This window comes from Vicugna pacos, chromosome 17 (genome assembly GCF_048564905.1).
Source record: "Vicugna pacos chromosome 17, VicPac4, whole genome shotgun sequence".
NCBI classification, from domain to species: Eukaryota; Metazoa; Chordata; class Mammalia; order Artiodactyla; family Camelidae; genus Vicugna; species Vicugna pacos.
Window position 1 is genome coordinate 9,802,329 of NC_133003.1, and position 14,347 is coordinate 9,816,675.

General features: G+C 34.9%; 1 protein-coding gene across 2 annotated transcripts in view; it reads left to right on the forward strand.

Moving 5' to 3' along the window:
* The window catches only part of STT3B (STT3 oligosaccharyltransferase complex catalytic subunit B), an 82,375-nt gene that overhangs the window by 31,578 nt on the left and 36,450 nt on the right, over window positions 1–14,347 (forward strand). For both annotated transcript variants that reach the window (XM_072940915.1, XM_072940916.1), the window contains exons 2-3: window positions 6,619–6,727; window positions 9,929–10,216. In XM_072940915.1, coding sequence (XP_072797016.1) covers window positions 6,619–6,727; window positions 9,929–10,216 — 397 coding nt within the window. The remainder of the gene's footprint in view (window positions 1–6,618; window positions 6,728–9,928; window positions 10,217–14,347) is intronic.

Here is a 14,347-nt window from a genome sequence, read left to right on the forward strand (position 1 = left end):
GAGTAAATGGACTTTTCAGTCAAAACCCCGCATGATTTTTTTTGGGGTGAACTTGACAAGCTTATTTCAAAATGTATGTGGTTATGCGAAAGGACAAAATCAAAGGCACAGTTTTACAATGTTCTGCCAGATATCAGGATTTTATTTAAAGCTCTAATTTAAAAGTTTGCATATTATTGGTGCAAGAATAGATGTAAAGACCACTCAAACAGAATAGAATCCAGACACAGACCCACCCATTAATGAACCCCAGTGTATGATAGAGGTGAAACTGTACAGCAGTTTGGAAACAGTTACTTAAACAGAGGAAATAAAGTTGAACCCCTATTTCTCACATGAAATAATTGATCCCAGGTGTATTAAGCACCTAAATAAGTAAGTTTGAACTGTAAATTGTCATGAAGAAGAAAATCTTTATGGCCTTGGGGCAGTTTAAAAAAAAAGCTTTTTTAACTAGAAAAAAGCAATAACCCATAGCACAAACTTGATAAATTAGGTTTATGTCGAGAATTTTCTGTTCTTTAAAAAATACCATTATGAGTGAAGAGAAGATACAGAATGAGAACAGTTTATAACTCATATAACTGACAAAAAATAATATAAAGAACTGAGTTGAATTAACTAGAAAAAGATGCAAAGTATTTCAGCACATACTTAAGAGGAAATTTCATGGACAGTTAATGTATGAAAAGTGTTCAGCCTCAGAAGGCATCATGGAAATGCAAATCAAAACTATAAGGCGATGTCGACACAGTTACTGTAGTCAGAGTTCATTTAGCTATCAGATGGGGCTAATTAGTGGTAGTGAGTGGTATGTTTATGGGAGAGGATAGGGGTGGGGTGGGTACTGTATTATGAGCCTAAAAGGAAAGGAGTGACTGACCCCTGTTACATTGGAAGTGCCCAGTGAAGTAGGAGTGTGCCGCCCTTCCTTACAGTCCTCCGGAAGATAGGAGGGGAAACCCATAAGGGCATTTGGAAAACCATTCCTAGTGGTAGGTTGGAAACTGGGCCAGAAAATAAGATAGAAAAATGAACGGCAAGCAGGAGGAAATTAACTGAAAATAAAAGAAAATGGGTATATAAGAATGAGTTGTGGGAGCCTTGCATACCAGGATTGACTTGACCTGGGGATAAAGTAGGACTAAATACATTCTACATCCATTTATGTTTAGTTTTTAGATACTTCAGGTTTTCTATAGAATCTTCTTAATGAGCTTGCTTGTTTAACTCTTTGTGCCTTCAGGCTTGGATCTCAGGAAGTACAGTTAAATTGGTTTTAGTCTGTAACTTCGGGGGTACCATTTAAAATTGACATTGGGAAGCTGTCTAGATTGTACTTCATTTCCATTTTAAAACATTTATGAAATCAATTACTCATTCAGCAAATATTTGAGGGCTCCTGTGTAGCAGGTGCTGTGCTAGGTGCTTCCCTCATTGGAGTATTTATCTAGTGAGGCAAATATTAATCAGGTAAACTAATGTGCAGTTGCATCTGTGTCAAGTGCTAGGAAGAAAAAAGTACATTGAACCTTTTCTGTTAGAACAACATCCCTTAGAAACATGCTGGAGTTTGAAGGATGAGTTATTTAGGCTAAGAGGGGATATCAGTGATCCAGGGAAAGGGAATTGGCAGTCTGAAGATCCTGAGATAGAAGGGGACAAAGTGAGCCTGGAGGGCTGAAAGATGGGTATATGGAAAGAAGGGAGATAGAGATGTGAGATGAGACTCGGTTATGTTAGAGCTTGAGCATATGTGGCTGTGGTTTTGTTACGTGAAGTCTCCTTTCCTTTAATTTTAAGAGATGAAGGCCTTGAACAAGTTGAGCGGAGGGTTGTTATATGATCACATTTGCATTTTGAAAGCATGTTCTTTGTTGAGACATGGTAACAGATTGGGGAATTAAGAGGTGGGCAAAATGGATGTAGTGGGAGGATTAGGGACTACTGTAGTCTGGTTAGGAAATGACAGCGTGGATCGCAGTGCTAGTATCAGAGGAGGAAAAGTGTGGACAATTGCCAGAAAACACTAAAAGCAGACACAGTGTATTTATTTTAGGGGTGGATAGGTGGTGTCTGATCAAGACTTTAGTTGAATATTGAGTTTGAGATGTCTTTGTGATGCTCAAGGGGGAAAAAAAAAACCCACATCATGTAGACAGAGAGATAACATTAACAAATTGTGGGGTATGACTGACATCTCTTGAGGATGAGTTAGGGTTAACGAGAGGGTCCTGGGTAGAGGAGGCTGCCTGTACAGAAATCAGAGAAGAGGATTGGAAATGTGGGGTAAAAATCAGGAGATTGTTGTAGTTATAAAAGCCAAAGGAGGAGAATGATTCAACAAAGAGGGAGAGGTCAAGAATTATGTAAAATTAAAAGTTAAAAATATCACTCAGAACAACTTTGATTATAAAGTTAGAATCCCATGTTTCTTATTTTTCAAAGCAATAATCCCTTGGAGTCCTTTTTTTTTTAAGTGAAAAATTACGTTTGAAATGTAAAACTGATTCTTGCTAAAATACAAGGGCTTCTGTCATTGAAATATTTTCATGAGTTTTAAGGATGTTACTTTTCCTATTGTACTTTGAAGGGTGATTCTCTGCCTCTTATAGTTTGTGATTTTTGTTTATGAGCTTATTTGAGTCTCGAGTTATTTTTGGTTTTTGCTTTTACTGTTAATGCAAGGTTTTGGAGCTTTGTTTCAGTGTTAACTTCTTGATTTGGAGATTCCTCATAAATTTAGACTATCGTGCGTGGTGCAAAGGTTAAGAGTTTACCTTTTTTTATGGGAGTCTTCTCTTGGGAAGAGAAACTTTGCCACTTCCATGCTGGTGTGTATGTTGTTTTTTTTTTTTATCTCTGAAAGGACAGTCTTTCCAAGGTCCCACCTTTAAGTACAATAAATACTTGTTTCTAGCATTTGGGAATTTCCCTTTTAAAATTAGCTCTGATACTTAATTATTCTCGGAGGGTGCTAGGATTTCTAGCATTAGCTTAGTTTTCCCTGTTACTGGAAAACAAACTTGTTGTTTTACTTTAAATTCTGATTTTAGAATCCTTTCCCCTAAGTCAGAAATTTGGGTATATTTTTCCATTGTCTTTATAGCATTTAGTGATTCCAACTGATTGATGCTCTTTTGGAGAAAATCTGTTTATTTTCTATGAATGATTATAAATTGCACTTTATCCTTAGCATTTTGAAATTTATTGAGGTGTGTATGAAGTTTTCTGTGTTTTTTCCTAACATCTCTGGGGCATAGTGATTCTTTTTTAAAGATAAACATAAAAACTGGATTTACCTTTAGATTTCTTTATTTTTCATATTACTTTTTTCCAGCTTTATTTAGATACAACTGATGAATAAAGTTGTATGTATTTAATGTGTGCTGCATGATTTGAGATATACATACATATTGTGAAATGATTGCCACAATTTAATTAACATATCCGTCACCTCACATAGTTCCTTTTATGTGTGAGAGAACTCTTAAGATTTCACCTCCTCAGCAAATTTCAAGTATACAATACAGTATTACTAACTACAGCCACCTTGCTGACCTTAGAACTTATTCATGTTATAACTGAAGTTTGTACCCTTTGATCTACCTCTCCCTATTTGTCCTGTCCCTTATACCCTGGCAGCCACCATTCTACGTTTCTGAGTTAAACTTTTTTAAAGCTCACATATAAGTGATACCATATAGTATTTTTCTTTCTGGTTTATTTCACTTAGCATAAATGCCTTCCAGGCTCATACATGTTGTTAAAAATCGCTATTGGCAAGATTTCCTTCTGTTCTGTGGCTGAATAATATTCCATTATATATATAAAATTACATTTTCTTTATCCATTCCTCTATCAGCAGACACTTAGGTTTTCTTGGCTATTATGAATAATGCTGTAGTGAACATGGAAATCCTGGGTATCTCTTCTATATACTGACTTTTTCTCCTTTGGATATACAGTTGACCCTTGAACATCACAGGTTTGAACTACATGGGTCTACTTATACATGGATTTTTTTCAGTAATAAATACATTCCGCAGTTGATTGAATCCACAGATGCAGAGGAACTGCAGATGTGGAGGAACCAAGTATATGGAGGGCTGACTATAAGTCATGTGCAGATTTTCGATTGTGCAGAGGGCTGACACCCCTAATGCCCACATTGTTCAAGGGCCTCCTGTATGCCCAGAAATAGGATCATACGATAGTTCTATTTTTAAATTTTTTAAGGAATCTCCACACTGTTTTCCACAATGGCTGTGTAAATTTACATTCCCACCAACACTGTACTAGGGCTTCCCTTTTCTCCACATCCTTGATTTGTTTCCTATTGTCTTTTTGGTAATAGCCATCCTAACAGGTGTGAGGTGTAGCTCATTGTGGTTTTGATTTACATTTCTCTAATGATTAGTGATGTTGAGCACCTTTTCATGCACCTGTTGGCCATGTGTATATCTCTAGGAAAATGTCTTCAGGTTCTTTGACCCTTTTTTAATCAGATTTTTGTGGTTATTTTTTGTTTTAGCTATTGAGTGTGAATTCTTTATATGTTTTAGATATTAATTTCTTACTAGATACATAGTTTGCGAGCATTTTCTCTCATTCTATAGGTTGCCTTTTCATATTGTTTATTCTTTGCTGTGCACAAGCATTTTAGTTTTGATATAGTCCCACTTGTTTATTTTTATTTTTGTTGCCTTTGCTTTTGCTTCTTGTTTTTGGTGTCATATCCCCAAAAATCATTGCCAAGGCCAAGGTCAAGGAGATTTTTCTGTTTTTCTCTAGGAGTTTTATGGTTTCAGACTTACATTTAAGTCAGTAATCCATTTTGAGTTAATTTTTGTGTATGGTCTAAGATAAGGGTCCAGTTTCATCCTTTTTTATGTGGTACCAGTTTTTTGACACCATTTGTTGAAGAGACTGTTCTTTCCTCATTTGTTCTTGGTGCCTTTGTCAAAGGTTAGTTGACTGTAAAAGTGGGGTTTTATTTCTAGGCTCTGTATTCTGTTCCATGATCTGTCTTTTTATGCAGGTATTATGCTATAGCTTTGTAACATACTTTGAAATCAGCGAGTGTGATGCCTTCATTTTTGTTCTTCTTTCTCAAGATTACTTTGGCTCTTTAGGATTTGGGGGAGTTCTGTATGAATTTTGGGGTTACTTTTCTATTTTGTGGAAAATGCCATTGGAAGTTTTACAGGGATTGCATTGACTGTAGATTGCTTTGGGTATTATGGACATTTTAACAATATTACTTTCTCTAGTCCATGAGCATGGAATGTCTTCCCATTTGTTTGTGTCTTTTTTCATCAGTGTCTTAATTTTCAGTGTACAGACCTTTCACTGTTAAATTTATTCCTAAATATTTTATTGATTTTGATACTGTTGTAAATTGGATTACTTTCTTAATTTCTCTTTCAGATAGTTCATAGTGTATAGAAATGCAACTGACTTTGTAATGTTGATTTTTGTATCCTTCAACTGCATTAGTGAAATCTGGAGTTTACTGTATATAAGATCATGTCATCTGCAAACAGATAGTTTTAATTCTTCCTTCCCAATTTGGATGCCTTTTATTTCTTGTCTAATTGCTCAGGCTAGGACCTCAGTATTGTGTTGAACAGAAGGGTGAGAGTGGGCATCCTTGTTTTGCTTCTAATCTTAGACAAAAAGCTTTCAACTTTCCACCACTGAGTATGATGCTAGCTGTGGGCTTGTCATATATGGCTTTTACCATGTTGAGGTACATTTCTCCTGTACCTAATTTTTTAGTTTTTGTTGTGACAGGATGTTGAATTTTGTCAAATGCCTTTTCTGCTTCTGTTGAGATGATCATATGATTTTTATCCTTCATTCTGTTAATGATGTACCAAATTTATTAATTTTTGTATTTTGAACCATCCTTGACTCCCATGGATAAATTTCAGTTAATTATGATGTAAGATCCTTTTAATGTGCTGTTGAATTAGATTTGCTAGTATTTTCTTGAGGATTTTTGCATCTTTGTTCATCAGGGACACTGGTCTGTGATTTTCTTTTCTTGTTGTGTCCTTGTCTGACTTGAGTATCAAGGTAATGCTGGCCTTGTAAATGATTTTGGAATTGTTTCTTTAATTTTTTGGAAAAGTTTGAGAAGGGTTGGCATTAATTCAGTAGCCTCTGAGTACTTTAGAGACATTATATTGTGTATTTATCATAGCCACCTGTGCCCCAAGCAATGGCCAGATGTTAATTTGAGCATTACTAATTATTATTATTTTTTTTTTAGATTACACATATGAGTGATCTTATATGGTATTTTTCTTTCTCTTTCTGGCTTACTTCACTTAGAATGACATTCTCCAGATATTATTATTATTATTAATTTGAGTTTTGTAGACTTGTGTTTTGTGGGGCATGTTTTTGTTTTTAGTTATATTAGAGGTATAAGCTTATTTCTTGGAAAATAATCTGTTGCTCAGATTTGAGGAAAATTATTATAAAAGATGTATTTACATAGCCATAGAGTTAATGTAAAGACATTTGTATTTATAATATTAGAAAGATACAGCTATTTCTTCCTAGTAAGCAAAGTTTTATAACATTTCTTCTTTTTCCTGTTTTCTCTAGGTTTAACTATAGATCAACACATCACCTTGCGTCCCATGGGTTCTATGAATTTTTAAATTGGTTTGATGAAAGAGCATGGTATCCACTAGGAAGAATAGTAGGTGGTACTGTAAGTATATTTGCAACTACTTATGTTAATCTTAAAATCTTTCAGTTATTTGAGTAAATCATTAATCACTAAGGTGATGGCGATTCTTGAAAGCTTTGTATAGTTACCAAATACATTTTTCTGTGCCTGATTATCTAGTATTTAGTTTTCTACACCTCTTTTCTTGACACTCTTCTTCTCACCCCTCTACCTGTTTTTGGCTTATCTCATACTAGCCGCTACTTCTGTCAAGGAGGCTAGGAGGAGGATCTCTTGTCACAGTATTAAGTTCAGGTTATTTGTGTTTTTGTTTTGTTCTGTAGTAACTTTATAGAAAAAAAAAAAACTGGGGGAAGGAAATAGAAATGTAGAAGAATCAGGTAATTCTAATTTTCCAGTTCCCAAATCTGTCTTAAATTACTCCAGGTAATTGAGTGTTGATCACAGTTCATGGGGAATTATAATGTCCGGAAGATGACATAAGGGAAGATGTTTTCAGGATTTGGGATGTAAGAAGAATACTGAAGAGAAAGTGAAAGACGAGATACCTATTGGGGAAATATGTTTAGTATTTTTTTCTTGATCAATTTTGGCAGAGATTTATCAATTTTAGATTTCTTAACCTGAAGAAACTTTGACTTTGTTGATTATCTCTATTAACTAATGGTCTTTTGTTGTGTTAATTTCAGTTTATTTCCTCCTCCTTTCTTGAGTTTATTTTGATGTTTTTATCTGACTTCCTGATAGTTGTTGAATAATTTTCAACTTTTCTTTGTTACAATTCATTTTTGAAGCTATGGATTTCCAAATAATCTTTGTTTTAGCTATATTGCGTAAGTTTTGATATAGAATATTTTCATTATCATTCAAGTGAAAATGTATTTTAATTTCCCGATTCGTGGGTCACTTAGGATTATGTTTAACTTTTAAACATAAGAGATTTTCCTGGTTATCTTTTTTTTTCTTTATACTTCAAATATATTGTGGTTAGAAAATAAATTCTGTAATTTTAATCCTTTGAACTTTATTGAGACTTGATTTGTGGCCCAAGATATGGCCAAATTTTATAAATGTTGCCTTTATGTTTGGAAGGAATGTTTTCCATGATAGTAGGATGTTGTGTTTATAATCTGGGGCATCCTCTTATCTTCAGTGTAGATAAAGATACCAGGAGAATAGTCATGATGGTCTCCAGGGTGGATTAGAATGGTATTGAATGGTGAGAAATGTGGGAGATGGGTTTATCTATACTGTTTGTGGTGTGAATACTGTCATAGATGCCGTATTGTGTTAATTTTTGATAGTATACTGTGTTTCCTGGTGTGTTTACAACTTTCTATCTTGAATTCATAATCAGTGAAGGTTTGTTTTCTGAGACTCCAGTGTCCCGGTATCTGGGACCATCCTTAGAATAATCTTTCTCATTTGCCTTTGCTGGATCCCTTGGAAGTTTCATTGCTTCTAGGACACTTTTTAGAGGTTATTTCTCAGCTTGAGGTTTTTTATACCTGAAGTTGTTATAAATGTGGAACCCATATTCACCCATGTGATGAATGAGTTTATTTCTCGTTTTGTTTCAATTCAAAGCTTTGAAAGTAAGGCGAAGGTTCCTTACTGCTTCCCTTGATGGATGGGTAGAATTTGTCTAGTCTAATTTCATAAACAGGGCCTGGCTTTGTGCCAGGAGTTAGACCTTTTCTTTGACCCCTGTGTTAAATGATAACCACTCCCCCCAACCTTAAGTACCTAAGGGTGTGTAGGGGGGTGTATCAGGCCTCGAGTGTTTTGTTTTTGTTGTTTTCTCTTTTTACACTGCCATGGTATCAGTACCTAGTTTGAATGTCTTCTTTGTGTTTGGAACCTGGAGGATTTCCTTCCTTTTGAGCTTAAATAGGCCTTTTGTCATTGGGTGGTTTTGTTTGTTTGTTTAAGGTTTTTTGGTCCTTTCATCCTATAATCCTATGTATTTTGTCTGTATTTTGTATGTAAGTTCAGTCTGCCATATTTAGAGATATTTTCAAATTCATTTCCATTTTCTTTGAATATTGCTAACAGTCATACAGTGGGACCTGTATATGAAATAGAATAAAATTTTAACGTTTAAAAATGATGATGATTGCCACGCTTTTTTCCCCCTTCTTTATCCAGCTCTCCTTCCACGAATTCAGCAGATAACTGAGATCCATTCTGTGCTAGTTGTCATTCTCTGGATATGGGGAAATGTTTCTTACTGTTCTGGAGCTTATATATTGTGAGGGTGTTTAGTTAATAGACAATAAGTAAGTGAGTAAAATAAATAGAATGTGAAATGGTGTTAAGTGCTATGGAGATGAAGCAAGGGAGTGGGTTAAGGACCACGGGTAGTTTGCAATTATAAATAGTATGGCTAGGAAAGGAAATTTATAACATTCTTTGTAGTTTCAGTGATGGAGAAAGAACAGAATCTTCTAGGATTTAGATAAGGATGAAAATGTAAATACACGTTTTAATCACTGACTCAGCATTAATAGCTACGGCTAATGTCCTGTTTATTGTTCTCTGAATCCTCTTAATGTTTCATGTTCCTCTTCTAGAGGGAGGGTGAAGAACGCTGGCCTATTCTAGTTTATTATTTCCTTTCCACCCTAAATATTTTAAGAAATATAAAAACATTTAACCTTCCAGGAATCTCAAAATGTTTGAATTTACCAACTAACAACTGCTTCTTTTCCCAGCTAGAGTTGTTCACTTTCCAAACCTTGGCTTGGAAAGGGGGGAAGAATCATTTATAAATAGCACTTAGATAATATTGCACATAACTTTTTTTTTATCTTCTGTCCTTTTCCTCAATCCCTTAAACACAAGTAGGGGCAAAACTGGAGCATGTTAAAACCCCAAATTTAGGAATATGTTAGATTAGGACCGTATTTTATAGTGAAAGGTAGTGGGATCAGTAAGAAAGTTACCTAGCTTTCCATTGTTGAACCTCTTCACTTTTAATCATTCATTCATTCTCATCTTTCTTCTTTTACTTAAATATGTATCTCTACACGTAAGAGCTTTATATTTGTATCCAGTCCAAAAGAACATTTAACTTTGTAGTGTGCGAAAAAGGCAAACTGTTTTGAGAGCTTATTCTCAAACTTACTATAAACAATATGTAACAATAAAGAAAAGAATTATGTTCGTTTTTTCAGCTACTTCATTTTATGTGTAATTAAATTTTCCATTTTTTCTTCTTAGGTTTACCCAGGGCTGATGATAACAGCCGGCCTTATCCATTGGATTTTAAATACATTGAACATAACAGTTCACATAAGAGATGTGTGTGTGTTCCTTGCACCCACTTTCAGCGGCCTTACATCTATATCTACTTTCCTGCTTACCAGAGAACTTTGGAACCAAGGAGCGGGACTTTTAGCTGCTTGTTTTATTGCTATTGTACCAGGCTACATTTCTCGGTCAGTAGCTGGATCCTTTGATAACGAAGGCATTGCTATTTTTGCACTTCAGTTCACATATTACCTGTGGGTAAGTAACACAATGTTTTGCGGTCGTTAATACAAATGAACTTTCTGCTGAAATGCTGTTGTACAGCATTCGTCTTTTATCAGTTATAGTTGCATACAGAGAAATCAGTTACTGTTCATAATGCATAAGTCATAGCTCCAATAAGGAGGCTGTCAGAAAATGAAGTATTGATTTTGTTTCTTTTTTGGAGTGGAAGATGAGTCGGAAATACTTAGGACAATTGAAATGTGGTTCAGTGGCTTAGGATTTTGAATTCTGCTTGTGAATCTTGCATTATTTTGCTGTTGCCAGGTTATTTCTTCCTTCCCAATTTTTGTACCTTCTGTTTCCTTTTCTTGACTTACTATATTAGTACTTTGAATACAATGTTGAAAAGGAGTGATGAGAGGGGGCATCCTTGCCTTATTTCTTCTCTTAGTGGGAAAGCTTCGAGTTTCTCACTGTTAAATGTGATGTTAGCTATAGATTTTTTTGGTAGGTAATATTTATCAAGTTGAGAAAGTTCCACCCTATATAGTTTGCTGAGACATTTTATGAATGCATGTTGGATTTTGTCAAATGCTTTTTCTGTATCTATTGGTACACAGTTAACCCTTGAACAACATGAGTTTGAACTGTGCAGGTCCACTTACACATGGATGTTTTTCAGTAAATACATAGTACGGTCCATAGGATCCAAGGCTGGTCGAATCTGCAGGTGTAGAACTGCACATTATGCAGGGCCTACTGTTAAGTTACATGTAGACTTTTGATGGGGGGTGGGTGCCCCAACCCCTGTCTGGTTCAAGGGTCAAATGTAGTTACATGATCTTTTTCCTTTGACCTTTGGATCTGATTAATTTTCAAAAGTTGGACCAATGTTTCTTACTTGGGATAAATCTCATTTGGTCATGTGATACATAATTACAACACTTTGCTGGATTTGATTTCCTGATATCTTATTAAGGATTTTTGCATCTGTGTTAGAGAGATGGTGGTCTGTAGTTCTCTTGTAATGTCTTTGGTTTTGGTATTAGGACAGTGCTGGCCTTGTAGAATGAGTTAGGAAGTACTGCCTCTGCTCCTGTTTTCTGAAAGAGATTGTAGAGAATTGCTTTTTTTTTTTTTTTTTTTTTTTTACTTTTTTACTGTTTGGTGGAATTCATCAGTGAACCCAGCTTGGTCTGGTGCTTTCTGTTTTGGAAGATTATTAATTATTGATTGATTCTATTTCTTTAGTAGATAGAGGCCTTATTCAGATTGTCTGTTTCTTCTTGTTTGAATGTTGGCAGATTTTATCTTTCAAGGAATTGGTCCATTTCATTTAGGTTATCAAATTTGTGGATAGAGTTTTTCATTGCACTCCTTTATTATCCTTTTCATAAATGTCCATGACATCTGTAGTGATTTCCTTCTTTCATTTCCAGTATTAGTATTTGTGTCTTTTTTTCTTGGTTAGCCTTGGCTAGAGGCTTAACGATTTTTATTGAGCTTTCAAAGAACCAGTTTTTGGTTTCATTGATTTTTCTGTATAAATTTCCTGTTTTTACTTTCATTGATTTCTGCCCTAATTCTTACTTCTTTTCTCCTGCTCCCTTTGCATTTAAATTGCCCTTCTTTTTCTGTTTTCCTAAAGTGGAAACTTCATTGTTTTAAATCTGTCTTTTTCTATTATACGCATTCATTGCTGTAAATTTCCCTGTGAGCACTGCTTTCTGGGCACCCCACTCATTGTGATAAGTTGTGTTTTCATTTTTCAAGTTAACAGTATTGTAAAATTTCTCTTGAGGTTTTTTTATTTGACCGATGTATTTACTTAAATGTATACCCCCCATATTTTTTGAGATTTTGAGATTTTCCAGTTATTTTTCTGTAATTGATATTTATTTGAATTCCATTATGGGCTAAGAGTACACATTTTATGATTTTTATTGTTTTAATTTGTTAAGATGTGTTTAAGGCCCAAGTGTGGCTTATCTTGGTGAATGTTCCCTGTAGGCTTAAGAAGAATATGTATTCTGCTTTTACTGGATGAAGTCATCTTTCGATGTCTGTTACATTCAGTATCCAGTTGATTGATGGTGTTGTTGAGTTCAACTATGTCCTTACTGATTTTCTACGTGCTGGATCCATCCATTTCTGAGAGAGGGGTTTTTAAGTCTCCAGTTACCATAGTGGATTCATCCATTTACCCTTGCAGTTCCGTCAGTTATGTCCTCATGTAGTTTGACGCTCTCTCTTAGGCACATATAATTTAAGGATTGTTATGTCTTTGAGAATTAATTCAGTGTCCTTCTTTATCTCTGAAAATGTTCCTTGCTTTGAAGTTGGCTCTGTCTGAAATTAATATTGCTACTCTTGCATTTTTTTGATTAGTGTTAGCATGATATATTTTTTTTGCCATCTGTTTCAGTCTGTTTGTATCTTCATATGTCAAGTGGGTTTCTTGTAGACAACATAAAGTAGGGTCGTGGTTTTTGATCCACCTTGAAAATTTGTATTTTAATTGGTGCATTTAGACCATTGATGATCAAAGTGATTATTGATTATTAGCTGGATTAATATTTATCATGTGTGTTACTATTTTCTATTTGGCACCCTAATTCTTTATTTTATTTTTGTTCTTTACTCTTTTTCTGCCTTCTGTGGTTCTAATTGAGCATTTTATGTAATTGTCTTCTTGCCGTGTCTGGCGTATCAGTTATTATGCTTTTTTTAAAAAACTATTTTTAGTCATTGCCATAGAGTTTGCAGTGTATGTTTATAGCTAACCCAAGTCCCCGTTCAAAGAATACTATACAGGCATACCTCGTTGTATTGCACTTCACAGATAACTGCACTTCTGCAAATTGAAGGTTTGTGGCTGCCCTGCATCAAGCAAGTCTGTCAGTGCCGTTTATCCAGTAGTATCTGCTCACTTCATGTCTTTGTCACATTTGGTATTTATCACAGTATTTCAAACTTTTAAATGATTGTATTTGCTGTGGTGATCTGTGATCAATGATCTTTGATGTTACTATTGCAAAAAGATAACAACTCCCTAAAGGCTCAGATAATGGTTACGTTTTTTAGTGATAAAGTATGTGTTGTTTTTTCAGACATAGTGTACTCTTAATACACTACAGTTCAGTGTACACGTAACTTTTAGGTACTCTGGGAAACAAACTCGTGTGACTTCCTTTACTGTAATATTCACTTCATTGTAGTGATCTGGAACCAAACCCACAATTTCTGTACCACTTCAAGGATAGTGTGAGTACCTTCTAATAACAAAATAATCCTAATTCTTCCCTCTTATCCCTTATGTCACTACTTCTTTCATTTCACTTATATAGAAGCATATGTAACAGAATACATTGTTGGTTTTATTATTTTCAACAAAGTTACCTGTTAGATCAATTAAGAATAAGAAAACTAAAAGTTGTAAATTTACCTTTACTTACTCTGTCTTCGATGGTCTTCCTTTATGTAGATCTAAGATTCTGATCTATGTTATTTTCCTTTTTGCTAAAGAACTTTTAGCACTTACTACAAGGCAAATCTACTGTCAAACTCCCTCGGTTTTTGTTTGAGAATGTCTTTATTTCTCCTTTAATTTTGAAGGATAATTTCACAGAGCACAAAATTCTAGATTAGTGGGGGTTTTTTTCTCTCAATACTTTAAATATTTCACTCTGTTCTCCTGCTTGCATGATTCTGAGTAGAAGTCCTGCAATTCTTACCCTGATCCTTCTACAGGCAAGCTGTCTTCTCCTCTGGCTTCTTTCAGGATTTTTCTTTATCTTTGATTTTCTGTAGTTTGAAAAAGATATGCCTACGTATAGTTGGCTATTTTGGTGTTTATTGCTTAGTGTTTGAGCTTTCTGCATCTATAGTTTGGTGTGGTGTCTGACTTTATTTGGGGAAATATCAGTCATTATTGTTCTGAATATTCTGTTTCTTTCTCTCCTCTCCTGGTATTTCCATTGCATGTAAGTCACGATTTTTTTCTTGTTCCGCAGTCCTTGGATATTCTATTGTATGTTTTCCAGCCTTTACTCTTTTTGCTTTTGGAGATTTCTGTTGATTCAGCCTGTAATTCAGAGATGCTTCCTCAGCCATGGCCAGTATTAATCAGCACATCAGAGGCTTTCGTAAGATTTTCAGTTCTCT